Raw genomic sequence first — 18,933 nt, forward strand, 5'->3', positions numbered from 1 at the left:
GAAAGCTTACCAGAGGATTGCCAGAGACTTGCCTGACATAGCGACAACAAACACATGAAAAGTATACTCCAGTTGCTGAAATGCATATAATAAAGCCCGTAACTAGGGTGGTTTTTTTTTTTGTTTTTTGTTTTTTTTGTATGGGAGGGCTCAGAATTACAAAAAGATAGTAGACCATACACTTCCGGGTTTAATCAACGGTGGATTTTAAAGTCGAAAAATCTTTACGACCATATCCACATACACACGTATACACCTACAAAATAATTATGTAGCTTGGTACTTGTTTTAAAAAAAAATCGAGCTAAAACGTGAACAAGCTGTCATCTGTGCCCATTTACTGAAGTGCAATGTTCGAAAATCATTTTGTAATGATCGAGGGGTTCCCATACCTTATTTCGCCCGTATCATTACCATTCGCATCTTGTTTGTCTCGCATCTGGCAATCTTTGTTCCCCGAATTTAGAACTTCACGCTTCGTCGCTCTTGCTTCCGAGTTCTGTGAGTATCGCGATCGGTCGCTCGCCTTTGCTCGCTGCACAACGCGGACGTACTGTGTACTGTATCTCTTGGAGAGCCCCCATTGTGTACACGTTACCATGGCGAGTCTACTATTGTGACGTAAGCGTGTTTAACAAGCATACAATAAAGCGCGTGAAACCTCACGACAAGTGTCACAGAAAATTTCGAGGAGAAATCCCAGTTTGGAACAAATAATTAAGCACTGAGTGGGACTGTGTGAGCAGGAATTTGCACCAAATATTCGAAAAGTTGTTGGGTAAGTTTTGAAAGGTTTGTAGTTCGTAAAGTCTGGAAAGTTTGACGAAATTATAACGAGAAACTTTGGCAGCTATTATAATGTGCGGAGCTCACGGTGTCGCCGCCGCGCCACTTACCGGGGTGTTGATAGTTGGTGCCCGGAGCTCTCGGCCAAGGAGGGGCGTTGCGGGCCGGGTTGATCCTTGACCCTGATCGATGTAATAATAATAATATGTATGATTGGTAGCATCTATAAAGGGAGGGTATTTCTGTTTGTCGCGGATTTGGGAAAGAGTTCCTCATGTCCCCCACTAAATTGCTTTTTTTTTTTTTTTTTTTTTTTTTGTTACTACAGGTTATGCCATTTATGGGAAGACTTCCTTTTGAGACATATTTGTAACCCTAGCATAACCTTTGGTTATTTAGTTTATTAACGTTAATATTATTAGTATAAAAAAGGGGGGGGAATAGTAATTTATTTATCTTGTGCAAATTAGTGTGTGTGTGTGGGGGGGGGGGGGGGGGGGACATAAGGAACTCTTTCCCGGATTTGTTTGCAAGAATTGGTGTATAGGTCTAGGCTCATTCATAATTCTTTCCTCTGCGTTGGGCTGCAACAACTGGAGAATATTTTGCATAAGTACATTGTAACGTTACATCGTATGGTAGACTGTCTAATTTTTTAATTGTTTTTTTTGACAGGTCTACTCCATCATGGCAATGATATGTGACTCATTGTGAGTAGACACTATAAATCCAGAACTACACTTGTAGTCTAGAGCCAGAGCAGAGGATCTTTCTAGCTGTAGAAGTGAGAACAGGACTTGAACTACAGAACTCTCTGGCCCGAATTCACGAAGGTAGTACAAATGAAACCATGGTTTAAACCATGGACAAAAACCATGGAGCGCCAAGTGTCGCACGGAATATTTAGTTACGAAATCAGTCTTTTCATCGATGAAATGATTATTTCGAAACGAAATGACAGCATTTTTCAACTAAATGAACATTTCGTCCACGAAATTATAATTTCGTTAACGAAATGGTCATTTTGTCGACGAAATGACCAATTTCGTAATGGAATATTCCGTGCGACACTTGGCGCTCCATGGTTTTTGTCCATGGTTTAAACCATGGTTTCATTTGTACCACCTTCGTGAATTCGGGCCTTTATGTCTTTGTAACTTTGTTCGAACTGATATTTGAAATGATAAATGTTTTACAGATGAAGTAGTGTCTACATGTTCATGTAAACGCAACAGCGACCCCAAAAAGCATGTGTTACAGCACCCTGCAACGGGGTTAATGTTCATGTAAATCCAACCTAATGAAAATGTTGTATCATTCTACTTTTCACAGCTATTCTGGCATCACTGAGCAACCTTTTTAAAAGAAGAAAAAACAAACAACACCTGTTGACTTGTTGCCAGAAGGATCTGTGCTTGCAAGCATGCCCAAGTCACGAGCAAACGCCCCCTCCACCAGTGAAGATGGCATCTGGGTATGTATGCAATGCCAATAATTTACACATTGCAAATTCTCACTAGATTCGTAAATCTGACAGCTAGTATTCTTTTAAAAAAAGGTTTTAAATGCTGAACACTTGAAAAGCCATGTAAAAGACATTTTATTTGCAAAATTCAAATACTACAGCTGTAGATGTTTTTACACTCATGACACCAAATTTAAGATGAGCTATTATAAATGGATTCCAAGCAAGACTACAGGTAACACATCGGGGGGCAATTCCACGGTAACTGACGTTACGCGTAAGGATTTTCATGAAATTGTTTATGGTGTAGTTCTGTGAATGAAAGCACCTGGGGCTTGTAATTAGCATTGATGAATGAGTTCATGAGAATGAAGAAATGGGTGGAAAGTTTTTCTCTCAAACTGCATTTCTTATCACATAGCAAGTGAAAATGTGTCGGTAACTGACGTTACGGAAAAAGGACATGGGAAATTATGGTGTAGATTTAAATGGAAATATCTCATGTCCCTGACTTCTAAACTTTATGTGCTTTATATGGCAATATACCCAGGTTCCTGGGAACAGGTGTGCAAAATAATGTGCACTTTAGATATTTCCTTTTAGCACCATGCCAATTTCAGTGAAGGCATGACGGTAACTGACGTTACGTAACTGACGTTACGCTTACATTTGCCATAGGGTTTACACATGGAAAATCATGATTAGGAATAGTTTTGTGATATTTTATAATTCTGACCTTTCAGAGTGATTTGTTTGATATGGAATCATACGTCAGTTCATCAATTACAAATACCCAAATGAAATGAAACATTAGTCCATTTTCTTTGTGTTTAATGAAAACTTAAAGGGAAACATGTCAGTAACTGACGTTATGTAACTGACGTTACACATACTTTTGCTATGGGGTTTACAAAGAACTAACTTATTTAACAGGTTATTATACTGCTGCAGTATACCAGTAACAATCCCAGGCATTTACGTAGCAACGAATTAAAACAAAATCTAAAGACACAAATGGGGTGGGGCCCTTAGAGGGCAAGCTCCCCCCCCCCATGCCATAGCACAGTTGAGCAAAAATCATGGTAATGCACCAGAGGATATTTCTTGATATTTGTCGTAAGATTGAATGCTTATTCAACAGTTATGATTACTCAGAGCCATTTAGATTCAGCGCTTCCAAGTATTAATATTGACATAACTAAGGTTTTTTTTTTTTAATGAACAAGAAAGTTTCTATCTAGAGTACCCCACCCATAATGCCCTGCAGTACTACACAAAACACAGATATTTTTGTGTGTGGAAAAAAACACATATCTTTCAGGTCATGGGGAAAAAACACATACAAATAAAAATGTTCATGTGAAATCTACTGTGATATATTCTTTCTTCTTTTCTTTATTTTACTCCTTCTCCCTCAAGGCATTGTTAGGGCCACAAATAACAAAATGATCTCCATTATCAATAATGATTTAAGTGAATAGTGTTACGCTTTTAATATTTTTTTTTCTGTGAAGAAGAAGCATGCTTTTTTGGTCAAAGGGGCATTTGTTTATTCCTTGCTTGAAGGAATGTAATTGTTTTTCTTTTCCTTTTCACTGGTATATCAAGGCTTGCAAATACATCCCAGATACCAAGAAATAGGACTTTGCAATGAAAGAATTCTAAGATCAATATAAACGAATCTTCCTGTTCATAATTATCATGTATTACAAAAATGTCCCTGCATGAATGAAATAAAGTAATCAACAAATATGAAAAGTTTTCTATTTTACCCTAGAATCGCCTCTCACTTTGAGCAACATTATTGTTAAACGTTGAGCAACATCAGTGTTAGTTTCAAACAGTAATGTCAGTACACTGTACATGCCTTATGTCAGGCCTGCTTATGTACCATTTCAAGAAGTGCCATATGAACTAAACCAAACATTTAAGTGCAAGCGAAGAAATATATCTCTTCCGCTTTTGCCTTGAGGTAGAAACTTCACTAAGCTTCCAGAAAATAAGAAAAATGCTAGCAAAAGTAGTCATTAGTAAAGATTATGAAACTGTTGGTATACAGCTGTACACAAGCTTTTTAATAGAAAAGGTGGTTACCATGCAACCACATCATTGATTAGGCCTACAAATTTGGTAGCTTTATCATCCCGTAGGACTGTGAATGTACTGTATAGTAATTTGAGTGCATTATATTTTGCATGTGGTAAACCTAAACTTCCAGATGATTAACCTTAAACTTGTGCTGAACTGAAAATCAAAAGCTCAAGCCCCCTCCACCAAAAAAAAATATAAATAAATAAATAAGATAAAATGAACCACAAAAAATGTATCCATGGACATACAGTGTACCATGGTGATGACATCATTCCCTATCAAAGGGATCGCTGCTCTTTGTTGATAACCTTTGACTTCCCAGGTGTATTGAATGGCCTAAAGTCTAAAAAATTTGCCTAAGTTATTATTACTGTCATGGTAACTGACGGTACATACTGGTATATGACGTTTCGGTAACTGACGTTACACATTTTGATGTGTTCATTTGACTTTCCAGTATGCCAAGTATCCTTATTTTCTGGTATTGAAAGGAAGGCATATGGGCATACATTAGAAATCCTAAGTTACATCATACAGCTCACTTTCTTTGATGAATAAAGTTAAAAATACCTTGTTTTTGGTAACTGACGTTACATCCATCATTGTCAAACTAATCAAAAGTTTTTATAAATTTTTTTAAAGCAACCAGCTTTTTCTTTCTATCATGTGGTAAAAGACATGTCTGGTAACTGCATACATATAAAAGATTGTTGTTTAGAGTACTAGTAAAGTGGATATACAGAGCAGGGTAAATTATGTGACAATACACTCTTTCTCACCATTGAGTTATAGGCATATTTTGGCAGCCATTTTGAAAATCAAAATGGCCGCTTTTATTGAAAAACATAATGATTCTTAAAACTTCAACTCAAGTATTGTCTGAAAATGTATGGTATTTGAAACAAATATCATTTTGAATTTTCGGCATCTGTGTCCTACATACCGTGGAATTGCCCATGGAATTACTTCCTACTGTGCTGGACTTAAGAATTGGTAAAAGGAGCCAAGTACACAAGGACCCCAATTCGTAATAAAATTGCAACTACATAAAGCTGCAATAATGGCAGCAACTGTGGTAGCAACTCAGGAAACATGATTGTTAATTTTTCCATTTGATTATCTTATACCAAGTTAGATTTATGAAACTCATGCTTTTCAATAAAATAGTACACATTGGTGGTTCTGTTTCAGGGGCTGTACAGTACTGGTTGAGGTGGGGATTCATGTTTTTTACATTCCTAAGTGAGATAATGAGAAACCTCTTATGAAATATGAAAGAGCATGTAATTTTAAGAAGGATTCAACGTTTATTTGATGAAAATTGGTTTTCAAATGGCTGAGATATCCAAAAAAGTGCTAATTATTAATAAAAGGTGACATGCCACAACTTCATTAGGATCTCTTTGTTTCACCTTGTTTTTGGATGTCTCAGCCATTTCAAAACCGATTTTCATCAAATAAACTTTTGAAACCCTTTAGAATTGCATGCTCTTTGACGTCTCATAGAGTGGTTTCTGAATATCTCACACAACGTTAAAAGCTAAATCCTCACCTCGACCAGAACTGTACACACCCTTTAAACTGCAATTTGTCAAATCATTTTAGCTAAATGTAAGGTGAAATCATTTTAGCTAAATGTAAGGTTAATTCATAGCACCTTTATATGAGCTCAACTATCAACTGTTTTGTTCGAGATTATCAATAAGTAGGAAAAATGCATTGGAAAGTATTAACTATCAGTATGATAAGTAAATTTTTGAATAAAAAAAAGAATATTAACCTCATTTTTCTTTTGATTTTTATGTAAATCTTATGACTTAAAATGTTTTCGATATATTTCTGTCTCTTCCTCAAAATTGTAATGTCTATTGAATCTGCCCGTCACATTTGCTTATCAATTGATCCTAAACTAGCGAATAGAGAAGTCATTGACGACATGTACCAAGAACAGTTGCGACGAAGAGTAAACATTAAATGTAATTATTTGTTAAATTTTCCCAAACCAGTTCCAAACCAGAGGCTGGTCAGCAGCGCCCTCAATGAGAGACACGTCCACGACGACGGGATTGATGCTGAGTACCAAGTTCAACGAGGACGTCTCAAACAAACCTCAACCCCCTCCACAGCCTTACAATGACCTTTCTGAGGTAAATCATTCATCAACGGTTAATACCTCCACCAGGGAGGTTATATTAAATGTGGGTTTTTGTTTGTTCGTTTGTTTGTTTGTGTGTTTTTTAGGGTTTTCTTTGCTGGCATTGATTAGTCTGTTCAAAAATATCTCAAAAAGTTGTAATCGGATTTGGATGAAATTAGCACAGAACGTTGGTAATAATACAAGAAACAAATGATTAAAGGTACATTTTGGTAGTGATCCAGATCACCATCTGGATACAGAAATTAAATTTTTTGTAAGGATTCTTTATCACTGGCATATAGGGACAACAAACCAGAAAATTCAAGCTGCGCATATAGGAAGTTCGCATACGTGCACTGAGGGCATGTTTGAGGCGCAGCTGGAAGCTATAAGGTAGAGACACGAAGGATTCTTTATAATTTGGCTCCAAAATATTGTGTTGTGTTAACTTAAAAGGACTACAATATCTCTTTCATTGTCGTTGAGTGCAAAAATGGCTGCAGTCGGACTGCATTTACTTTGTCTGTTGCTCGGATCTGTCCTGTTGATGAATTGGAGTTATGAGCTTTATTGGGGAAAGACAAATCATGTGAGTTCTACTGCGAATGGTTGTGATTTCATCATGGTTTCTCCATCTTGTGAATGTAATAAAATCATGATTCTCATAATTTGCTGTTTTTGTATCTTCCCTCCCCCCCCCCCCCTCCCCACACACACACACACAGCGGAGTTACTTGCATTCCAATCCATTCTCCATGCACGACAACAGGCATTCCTTCCAAAGCCACGGTGTCTACTTTGGTCATGTAAGTTCACATCATAGTAGTACTCAGCAGTGTTCTGAATAGAGATTCGGAACACATTTGCCTTTCACAGTAATTATGGGTGTAACATGGTGTCAACTTTATCTAGTGCATAATCCATTTTTTTAAGTGCACTGCCAATTGCAATAATCAAAAGAACATTTTTAACAGTCACCCTTTGCCCTTTGAAGGCTACTGTGGTGGTATTATTATTTGCAGTGAGTATGGCATATGAAGGCCAGTAAATCAGTCCAAGCAGTTTCATTATCCATGAAGCACTGGTGTTTTGATGTGATTAATTTTGCTCATGTAAAAAAGTGTCCATGCTGAGCAGTAATATGCTACATACATTGTAGAAGTTTGTATAGAGTGGATTTAGCAGATGAAAAATTTCATATTTCTTGAAAAAAATTAACCCAACATTGTAATGTTTCTGATGAATCCACGAAATTTTTTCGAGAGAGCAAATTGCAGTACTCCGAAAACTACAGGACAAAAAACAAAATCAAAGCATAATTACGACATTGACGAAAGAGTGCACATTACTTAATTCATTACTTAGATATCTATCAAATAGACACAGTTTTGTATTTAAGATCATGAGCCAATGGTTGTCATTAGTCAGCTGCATTTAGAATGGACAATCCAATGTCATATCGAGAGAGATCTTCAATATGTTTTGAACAATTCATCTTTGATGTGATTTCAGGGGTTGGGAAAGCGCCTCGAGCATGGATCCAAGAGGCAGCACAACTCCAAGGACTTTGTGACGTGGAACTCACCAGACAGGTGTTACCAAACTGACTATCAGGCTGAATATGAAGGCAAGCCAACCAGGCATCCTCCATCGCACCGCCGGTTCCCTCGTACCTTCCCGGAGCGGGAGGAGGGTCTCATTGACTTACCCACCAGCACTACCCACGTGTACCAGCCACCAATGGTGCCTTATGCCACACCCACCCAAGTGTTGGTCTCCAGTAAGGAGCCCCACCTCAAACCCAATCCCTGGAAATACTCGTACAAGGCGTATGTGAAATAAACTGTCTCCGCGTAACGTGATGTGCTGCTTAAAGACAATTCATACACAACAGAAGCACTGTTTCATGTGCAGTTGCCTCTGTGTACATCAGGAACAAAGGGCTACTGAAGTCCATAAGATTGCATTGATCAGTGTTGGTCCGAGCTGAGACATTGTAATAAACAGCCTTCATTGATACATATGGTTGTATGTCCAAAGTCGTTATGAGTCTTTGCCTTAGAAGGCATTCTTCAAGATGTTAAAAAGAAAAAGGCTTTGGCACAACAATTGATGCCATAGCTGAATGATCTATGCAAGAAGGTACTGCTGTTGAGAGTTGTAAGCCTACATGTATGACAGAGAGAATAGTAACAGATTGACATGAGGATAGAAATTACATTACTTTTAGAACAAAAGTAAGTCAAGATTATACATGTAGTTTGAATTCTTGGTTTGTTATTTGGATGTTAATCATGCATTCAAAATTATCCTAGGGATAATTAATCATGTGCCTTAAGTCATGAGCTGGTCTTTGAGTGCTATTTGAATGAAGTTTGGATTTCTGTAGGATCAGTGCCATTTCTTGCCAAGCTTGTCGTCATGTAAACACAGTGGATACCATGTTTGTAATAATAATACATGTACTACAATGGCCTCCCATTATAACGACGTCCTTGGGACTGGCAGTTTTCTTTCATTATATTGAAATTTCGTTTAAATCAACAATAAAAAACGGAGAGCCGATAATGCTACAGCCTAAATTTTTATTTCGTTGTAACCGGAATTTCGTTATAACCGTGTTCGTTATAATGGGAGTGCCCTGTAATAATGGTGGTTACTTGTAAAGCCTGAATGTCAGGTTTTCTACACTTGTGGCACTTTCATACAAACAATTAATTACACATGCCATGATTCAAAGGAACAGAGGAGCAAGTGAATCCACCCATGAGTGTTTGACTATTGGTACATGAAATTAAAGGCATCTGCTGAAGAACATCTATAGATTTGGGGTTGGTTTGCACAGTGTGATGGAATGGTTTACTCACACAGTCAGTAATTGCTATTTCATACAGAGGAATGTACCAGGTATTTATTTATCCACGTAACTCCCGCTATTACAAAGTCCTTGAGACTGGCATGTTCCTTTCATTATTTGGAAATTTTGTCATAGCTGAAGAAATCGAGTACATGTATATCAAGTATAATTAAGTAAATTTTGGGACCCAATTATATAGGTCTCTCAATATAGTGAAATCCTTGGGACCAGCAGTTTCCTTTTGCTATATCAAAATTTCATTGTATTCAAATAAATAAAGTGTATAAACATATCTAGATGATAATTTTTGGCCCTGAATTCTACTCATTGTATAAGAAATTTCGTTATAACTGTGTCCGTGATGGGAGTAAATTGTAACAAATGTTCATTATAGCCATGTTCATCATAACAGGAGTGCTCTGTAGACTGAGGTTGACTGGCAGATGAGAATTAACTCTTTATGGACTGCCATCTCAAAATTCCATAATATTATATGCAGTCCGGTTGCTCATGGGAATGAGAGGCCTAGTAACCAACATGAAGTGAGTGTTCATGCCCTTCTGGGTCTCAGTTGATGAAATCATGAGTAAATCAAGATTTGTGACAAGGTTAATAAAATTCTGTGCATCTCTTATGAATATATGAACACACTTGTAACCTTTATGCTATCAAAAATACACACATACAGGATGTATGATGCACCAATAAATTCTGATATACATCTGTAAACATGTACCTACTTACAATGGTATCGTCTCAGTCATCATGCTGGGTAGATATTTTAGAACTTTCATGTGCATGATTACCTGTTGAAAGTGGAATAGTTAATTTGACCGTCACAGAGACAATCAAGTATTTTTTGGGGTACATTTATAACACACTCTTTTCTTGTTCAGTGCCAACAAAGACAGTGCACCATACTGACCAGACCTTGTTTGTAGTATCATATTGCCTTGAGCAGCTACCGGTATTTTGTTTTTCACTTTTACTATACTACTTTTGTAAAATGTGTCTGTTGATGAACTAACTTTGGTATAGATATTGATTTCCTGAAGTTACATGTAAATAAATGTCCATAAAGTTACACATTCTTTTTCACCTTGAACAAGAGGGAGTGGCACTCTTATGACACAATATTAGACAGATCCCCGCTTACTTTTGACAACTTTAAAGATGACTGTACAATCTCTGTAGCTGAATGAATCTACCAGACTCAGACCACTTCAATTAATGTTCTGAACACATCATTTTCATTGAACAGATGTCACAGTTCTTGGAAGTGTGAATTATTTATTTGAAAGTCTGATTCATAGATGTATGCCATCTGAATAAAACATTGGCATAATGACATTGTGTATGCATGGAAATGTGGAAGACAAGCATTTATATGTATAAATTCTTGCAATAAATCTGTAAAAACAAAATGGATTTCCTGGCTACATACTACTACATTGTATACTTTGGATGTTTAACTGTTTTATGACTGAGAGTAAAGATTGAACGTGGAGTGGTTCCTAGATTATTTGTGTGAAAAGTTGATTACAGTCAAATGCTAACCAATTTACAGGTACAGTTGTATATGCCTGTACACTTTGTGTACATGTATTTTCTGTGAAGTCAAGCTCCATACCAGCCATAGCTTAACTCTGCATCAATACTCAACTAAAAATTACACATAAAATGAACAATGCACAAAACACGTTCATGTTCTCTGAACAGACACTTCTCTCTTCAAAGAAGTTCAGCTATACCGTACTTGTTTGCCTCTGCAGAATAGATGGTACATGTATGTTATGTGTGTACAAATCTTACAGGGAGCATCACATTTAAATATGGATAACAATTTGCTCTAAATTGTATCAAAAATACTTATAAGTGCACACATCTCACAAGTAGATACCCAGGTAACAAGTCTGCATCTCTACTCGATACATTAAACACTAGCCAATGATTTTGAGATATGGTGGCAGGAAAAAAGTATTTTCCTTTCTTGAGCACTGTGACATTATTCAAGAACTACACTGCTGTGCATGGGGTCAAATGATAAAATTAAATATTACTGTATGTTACATACAGACAGGGACTCCTTTCTCAATAGAAACAATCCAAATCCATTTATACTGAATAAAATCAAACAAAATTTTACTTGGTTGATTGCACAAGCCAGTTCACACATCAGGTGCTACCATACAACTTAGCTGTTTGCACAGCAACTGCATTAGACAAGGTCACCTCCTGCACTGTGGAAGCCAGGTGCGCAGTACATGTACAATGTACATACATACCACATACCTGTAGATTCCAAAAGACAGCAGTTTAGTGATATGGGGCAGTTTGGGTGCCATGGGGCTGTCGGTATTTATCAAATTTATATTCCCATTTAAAATAATCAGAATGGAGGATGCATCAAATGAGGTACAGTGGAACCTCATTACAACAAGGTCAAACGTAGCGAAATGCCTGATATAACAAGGTAATTGCAGGTCCCATTCCGTTAGCATTCTTTGTTATCCCTGATATAACAAAATCCCCATTCACTGGAACCAGTCAGCTTGCTATAATGAGGTTCCCTTTTATATAAAACTTAACATACTCCTCAAAAAAATAAGAATAAAAATAAACTGAAAAAGTTGACAGATGTATGGAGTAGAGAGCAATGGAAATTTGTCTACTGGTAGATCTAAAAAAGAACATCAGATTCATAAATGGCAGCGAGTCATCTGCTAAGGCATTTGAAAAAGCAATGGGAAGGAGAGACTTATGCCCCTTATAAATCATCCTCACTTAGTTGGGCTAGGGAGGTAGTTGTGCATGGAATGTCCCTATTTACATCACTGTTCTTAAGAAAATGATTTTTCATAAATTTCCTATTTGTGACACAATCATCAAGGATATTTTGCATTAGAACAATTTCAATACAGAATAACTTTCTTCTTTCAAGCAAATTCAAGGCACATCACATGTGCTTTTCTTGTGTACTAAAAAGATTGCAGCACATACATGTCAAATTGTATGACAATTTGAGTTACACTAAGGTACTGATAAGAAACTCTACTGGATGACTTTAAGTAACATTCATACTCTCTTAGTATTGTTAATACTGGATTGACTTTGCAGTTTCGCAGATCCAAAGCCTTGATCTTACTAATTATCCTTTAAAATAACTTTCTCTTTCCAATAAATTCTTGTTTCATATCTGGCACATATCATTCATGCCACACTGAACTCCATCTGCAGTAAATTATCCCCAAGTCCCGCTTGAAGCACATCCTTGCTTGTCACTGGCCCGACACCAGAGGGCGTCCCTGTGAGGATGAGGTCCCCGGCCTCAAGAGTCATGAACTGGCTGATGTAGCTGATGATGCGGGGCACCGAGAAAATCATGTCCTTGGTGCAGCCGTCCTGTTTCATCTCTCCGTTAACTTTGAGCCACAGCCGGACATTGCCGAGGTCACTGATTGCAGCCTTGTCCACAAATCCACCCACAGGGCATGCGGTGTCAAAGCCTTTGGCAAGAGCCCATGGATGACCTTTGCCCTTGAGGGCGCTCTGTAGTTTCCTGTCGGTCATGTCAAGGGCCAGAGTGTATCCCCCAATGTGGTCCATGGCAGTGGATTCTGGGATGTGGTCTCCAGCTCGTCCAATCACCACTCCGAGTTCAACTTCATGGTGTAGCTCTGTGGCGTCTGGTGGCAACTGTGTAGACAAATCAAATAATCAGTGACTTTTACATATACGTGATGGTGCATGTATTTATGTTTTGGGGGATCTGTCATATACTATGTTTTATTAATCTTTATGTTTCGTGCAGTTCCACTGAAAAAAAAAATATATATATAAAAGAATCCCACTTACTCTGTGCATGGATGAAATCTCAATTCCTAATATTTTCACAGTGACAAAATGTAGTTTACTCAGATCAAGGAGCTATCATAGCTCCTTGCTCAGATTCATAATACAAAGGAAGACCTCCATGCCTATAATCGTTATAGATAAATAGTCAGAGCTCAAGTGTTCAATACATAAAACTAAAACACATTAAAACAGCTGAAATGAGCCTAGGTAATCGTTTCCTGGATTTTGGGGTATGGCATGCAATTGCAATTATTTGCCATTTGAAATCTATGGCTGACCCTACAGACACATACAAAATGTACTACTTCAAATAATTAAACACTGATTATAACGATACTTGATATTTTTATAGCACCTTTTACACTGGATACAAAACGTTTTGAGATGTCATTCCTGGTTGCCATAGGAGATAAAAGATATACATGTATATCAGACCTGGCTTTCATCATGTCATTAATCAACTTGTTAATGACCACTTTTGCAAGTACAGTACTACAGTTGAAGTACGGGCAATATCATACCTTAATCTTTCCTTGACCTTCCTTCAGATATGATGAAGTTGGTTTGATGAAGATCAGAGGTTTTGTGGGAACCACATTACCAAGTTCAGCAGCATGCTCTCTGTAATAGTTACACATGGGGACCAAAAATACAAGTACTATTATGTAAGGAGTGACAAAGACCATGTGGCTGATGTAAACAGAGAGAATAAGATCTAAAGAAACATGATATCAAATAAATGAGCATATCAAACACCCTATGCCACATCAATAAGTGGAATTGACCATATGCACTATTAGTAAGCACTCATTAAGCAATACTCGTGAAGCTCACAGGCTCTAGAAAGATCACTTCTTTGCAACTGATTGACAAATTGCCCATCAACGTTATTAAGCACATATCTTTCAGTGTTTATGTAATTAATCATGAAAGAAAATCATGGGCATGCATACTCGGGTTGCCCATGCCAATGATTTATCAGTACTACTACTAAATCACTGTATAATCAGTGATTATTTACGTTGATGAAGGGCAATTAGTCAATCAGTTGCAATAAACACAAATCAATGCCAGAATACATTAAATGGGAATTCCTGTCTTGTTAAAATTTAGTCTGATAAGAAAGAGTGAAATCTTATAAGCACAACTGTGAAATTTGACCAAAATCAGCTAAAACTTAAGGAAGATATGAAATTGTGAAGTTTTGCTAATATTCACAAAACACTTCATGAAGTAAATATGAATACAAAAATTATATGCAATGACTTGATGTCATCCCCTCACAATTTGCCACATACATAGTCTGTACACTAAATCTTGGAATTTTCAGACTATAGTTCATACATCTGCTAGTTCATATCTGATTGATCATTATTCTGAAGTTACTCAGCTAAAAATGACATTATATTTTACAATTTCACAGAAGAAAAAAAACTACTTAATTATTGCAAATTTTTGCGCAAGAACTACATTGCAAATATTAGCGAAGTTTCACAACTTCATAACATCCCTAATTTTGATCAAATTTTCATTGTTGTGCTTATAGAATTTTACTCTCTCTTTCCAGATGACCTTTCAACTGGCCTGGAATTCCCCTTTCATTTGAATAAGATCACTTTTTGTCTGTTCCTATACTACAGGCGACTCTTGTTTTAAGAAAGACCTCATGACTGGCAGTTTTCTTTATGAGATTTCATATTCACAGGGAATTTTGCACTGTAGATGTTAGTAAAAAAAACTTTGGGACCTGAATTTTTAATTCGTTACAAAATGTTGTTTCAACCATGTTTTGTTTTTGTTTTTGTTTTTTGTGACAAGGGAACTCTGTAACTCTCATTAATTATTGGCTGATGCACAAATACTATACAAATAATAACATTTTTCTTACACAGACTAAAACCCTTTCCAGTCTCATTGCAAATGTAACAACTGATGCAAAGGACTCATGTTTTCATTTTATATCACATCAAAAGAGAAATTGGTAAAGTCTGACTAAAGATTTGTGACATTGTGTGTAATTTCTGTAAAGTGGGAGACAAGGCCATGACATCAACTCCTCTACAGTTGGATTTGTGGTAATCTATACATCAAATTCATGGAGATACTTGTGTGCTAGATGCATCTCAACAAGCGAAAAAAAAAAAGGAAAAAAGAAAGTTTCTTGCCCCCGGCCGCGTATTTTTTATTTACACGCAAGCCTGTGGCGTTTGGCAATTAAATTCAATGAAACCGCTCCTGATGCGTCTATGCTTACTCCGCTCGGGTTGTGTGTTGCGAAGAGTTCTGTGAGTATTTCTGTGGTACTAGTACCCTCCGCTCGCGACGTTTCGATTCGTACACGTTCATCAGTGCACGCGCTGTGAAAGTTTTGCTTGCCGTGGTAGACCTGCATCCAATTACTAGTATGGCAAGCCGTTCGGGTCAATGCGTCAGGTAACTACACGTACCTCGAAACACCTACGCGTGCCTGACCACACGTAACGCGTGGGTACACGTCACGTTACGTGTACCCACACGTCACGTAACGTGTACTTAAGCACGCGTAACGCGACGCGTGAGTACACGTTACGCGACGTGTACCCTGGCGTAACGCGTGGTTGTACCTGGCGCCACACGTAGTCCACCACGCGTTACGCGTGGGGTAGGCACACGTAACGTCAGGTTGACTACACGTAGTCAAGTGTACACGACGCCACGCCAGGCTCCTGAAAAATTAGCCTTGTTTCAGGATATGTTTTTGTTTTTTAATCTGCTATAGTCGTACGTGTCTAAATATTTTTGATGAGCTGAGATATATCTTGTGTAGGGGAAAAATACGTGTCTAAATAATTTTGATGAGCTCAGATATCTTGTGTATATCTAAGTTATGGAATTATGATTTCATTATTTCATTTGGAATGAGAGTGTTTTGTTTTTTTACTTTGTGTCTGCTAAAATAAAATCGATACTTTTTAGTGTAGTTTGTTGACTTTTAATGAATAGGCGTATAGTATGATGCTGATTTCACAGATTATGATTTTTTGTGATTGTTTCTTATTTTTTATGTTATATATCCTATATGTGTAGACATTTGTTTCATGTTACTTTCATTTGTTTTTTACCGCTTCTTCAGTATACTGTTCTTCAGTATTACTTTGCACTGATCATTACAGTACCTGTACAGTATTTGGTCTACATAATGGCGATGAACATTGATGCCAGTTACGTTATTGTTTAATTTAGGTCGTTGGCTGAGCAATTAAATTCTTCCTTTTTAACCACAACTGGAAACTGATTGTTTGAGGAGAAAATGAAACAACCGGAGAGGGTCAGTTTAGCCACAGTGAGAGAAAAAAAAAAAAACAGGAAAAAGAAAGGGAGAGGGAGATCGGAAAGGACAGGAGAGGAGCAGAGAAAGGCAGAGAAAATTTGAGCTGCTAAACACTGATGGACACGGTCACTCACACCTTACATACACACATAAACACACACACACACACACACACACACACACACACACACAAACGATCACATACATACAATTCAGTTTTTTATATTACTTTATTACTACTTTCACTTTAACTTGTGGATCTATGGAATATGGAATCTATCAGAAAAATGTGTCAGTTTCCAAGATTCCCCTTTATCACAATCACATGCATCAGATAACCATCATCTGTCTTTCATGCAATCATTTCGACTCACAACAACAAAACAATTGTTCTCCCATCAAATTTTACAATGTTTTTTTTTTTGAGAATCATATTTTCAATGAAATCACAATTTTAATTATGTAATGCACATATCAATAAAATACAGTAATGCAATTACTGCCATGGTCCATATACTCATGCCACTTCTAGTATGTACCAATGAACATGCTTCTGATTCTTGGTCCAATTTCAGTTATATGTATTACAATGTGTACTTTAAATGTTGGTTTTGTTGCAATAACCTAATACAAGGCTGAACATTATCCTTGGTCTAGGGACAACAGTAATAAATGAATGGGTCATTGAAAATTTGTGAGCATTTCCATTGTTCTCACATGTCTTCCGTGCCTAGAAAATGGAAGAAGATCTCAAGGCTCACTAATTGCATGTATTTGAGCTATCGTCAAGTGTTGGCAGATCACCATTACTCTTCACAGTTATTGAAGGTTATTTGTAAATTGCTTTGTTACAGTCATTGTGTGCATATCGCAGTCTGTAAACAGTGAAGGATAAACATGTCACTCAAGGAACCTGGCATACCATTGCATTGTTCCCCAAAATCATCCAAATGGGAACAATGAAAACAAATACAGATTTTGAGAATGAAAGTATTTATGAGCACCACCAAACAAAATCTGGTGAAATTTTGTCACAGCTCTTAACCTTGCGACAAATGTCCATATCTGCGACAACTTTTGCTCATTAAACAAACTGATATACTTCTACATTGAAAATCTTTTTACTAGTATTTTTGCAGTGGTTGTTTATTTTTTTTTTAAAGTTTGAACATATCCGACATAAGCTATCTACACACACACACACACACACACACACACATATATATATATATATATATATATATATATACATGTATATATATGTATAATACATGTACACAAAATATAGATACATGCATATGCAGTAGCGGATCCAGGGGGCGCAACTGGCCTACACCACCCCCCCTTTAATTTTCGTTAAAAACAAAAGATATTAAAAAAAATTAAATGAAATCTGGAATTGGCACCAGGAATATTAGTTGTGCCCCCCCCCCCCCCCCCTTTTACAGAATTCCTGGATCCACCCCTGATATGTATATTGACACATACATACTTGCACAAAACATTCTTATTCACATATGTCATTTGTTATCTGTGGCTTTCACCATGTAAAAAGCACATTCACAGTCTGCATATTTGATGCAGTCACACCATTAGTCATAAAAGCACATGATTTCATTATACTACTAGTATATGAGAAATGCATTATACCCCACTAAAATCTACTTGTTGCCAAACAATCATCTTGTCCTTTTCATACTGAATGCTTGTATACATTTTACACTGTAGACCAAGAACAAAGCTGCGTGCACAATCACCATTTTATACACCGTCCCTTTAGTTAATGCTCTCAAAGTGAAAGAAATTGTCAGTTTTGAGTTATATCAAAGAGTAAATTCCAGAATGAAAGCACATCGTAAATTTGAAAAGGCAGATAATGAAATTGCATGCCTTGCTGAGCTTTGAAGAGACAGTCATATAATGTCACTCCTCAGAGATAACATGAAAGAGTTGTTTAATGTAAAATAGCAGAGCATGTGAATAAGTGCTAAAAATGAAATTATTTGCAATACCTCTATAACAGTTGGAGTTTCAGAACTGCAGTATACGATTTCAGTTATGAGACAAACAACAACAACAAAAATCGATATTGACCTGCTATTGTGATGAGTTGCATGGTCAGATTATTCAATATAAGGAGCCATTACTGTCACTAAACTCTCAAGAAATGTTGAAACTAAGGCTCCCATTTCTGTGCATCAACATACCCTGGACATAGGGCACAGTAAAGTGATGCGATCATTTCTTGCCACAGAAATGAACAAAGCATGGCGCTGTAACATATGTTCTATGTGGATGCTCCACACCAGTCCTTGACTACTGGCTTAACCACACAAAGAATGACATTGTGCCTCATCATCTGTGTACTATACAAGGAATGAGCTCTTCCAGAAGGGAAATATCCACAAGATTCTTTGAAATCATAGTCAACC

The 18,933-nt window shown here is 37.0% G+C and overlaps 2 protein-coding genes across 2 annotated transcripts; one reads left to right on the forward strand and one right to left on the reverse strand.

The window, feature by feature from the left end:
* Positions 1 to 696: 696 nt before the first annotated feature.
* Positions 697 to 8,321, forward strand: LOC139716398 (testis-expressed protein 36-like). Its single transcript, XM_071627947.1, has 5 exons — positions 697 to 778; positions 2,119 to 2,260; positions 6,349 to 6,489; positions 7,205 to 7,285; positions 7,992 to 8,321. The coding sequence occupies exons 2-5, from the start codon at positions 2,210 to 2,212 to the stop codon at positions 8,319 to 8,321; spliced, it is 603 nt and encodes a 200-aa protein (XP_071484048.1). The 5' UTR covers positions 697 to 778; positions 2,119 to 2,209.
* Positions 8,322 to 12,470: 4,149 nt separating this feature from the next.
* LOC139716451 (oxaloacetate decarboxylase, mitochondrial-like) lies at positions 12,471 to 13,829 on the reverse strand. Its single transcript, XM_071627997.1, has 2 exons — positions 13,713 to 13,829; positions 12,471 to 13,032 (listed from the first exon to the last, which is right to left on the reverse strand). The coding sequence occupies exons 1-2, from the start codon at positions 13,827 to 13,829 to the stop codon at positions 12,547 to 12,549; spliced, it is 603 nt and encodes a 200-aa protein (XP_071484098.1). The 3' UTR covers positions 12,471 to 12,546.
* Between the last annotated feature and the right edge of the window lie 5,104 nt (positions 13,830 to 18,933).

Source organism: Diadema antillarum, unplaced genomic scaffold (genome assembly GCF_040938485.1).
Source record: "Diadema antillarum isolate AM-2024a unplaced genomic scaffold, OU_Dant_1.0 scf00000065, whole genome shotgun sequence".
Taxonomy (NCBI): Eukaryota; Metazoa; Echinodermata; class Echinoidea; order Diadematoida; family Diadematidae; genus Diadema; species Diadema antillarum.

What these genes read in the sequence shown, in the direction of transcription:
- LOC139716398 (XM_071627947.1), top strand. Translation starts at nt 2,210, where the DNA reads ATGCCCAAGTCACGAGCAAACGCCCCCTCCACCAGTGAAGATGGCATC. An exon ending in CCAGTGAAGATGGCATCTGG is followed by an intron (nt 2,261 to 6,348) that starts GTATGTATGCAA and finishes TTCCCAAACCAG; the next exon opens with TTCCAAACCAGAGGCTGGTC. An exon ending in CTTACAATGACCTTTCTGAG is followed by an intron (nt 6,490 to 7,204) that starts GTAAATCATTCA and finishes ACACACACACAG; the next exon opens with CGGAGTTACTTGCATTCCAA.
- LOC139716451 (XM_071627997.1), bottom strand. Translation starts at nt 13,829, where the DNA reads ATGTGTAACTATTACAGAGAGCATGCTGCTGAACTTGGTAATGTGGTT. An exon ending in AAGGTCAAGGAAAGATTAAG is followed by an intron (nt 13,033 to 13,712) that starts GTATGATATTGC and finishes TTGTCTACACAG; the next exon opens with TTGCCACCAGACGCCACAGA.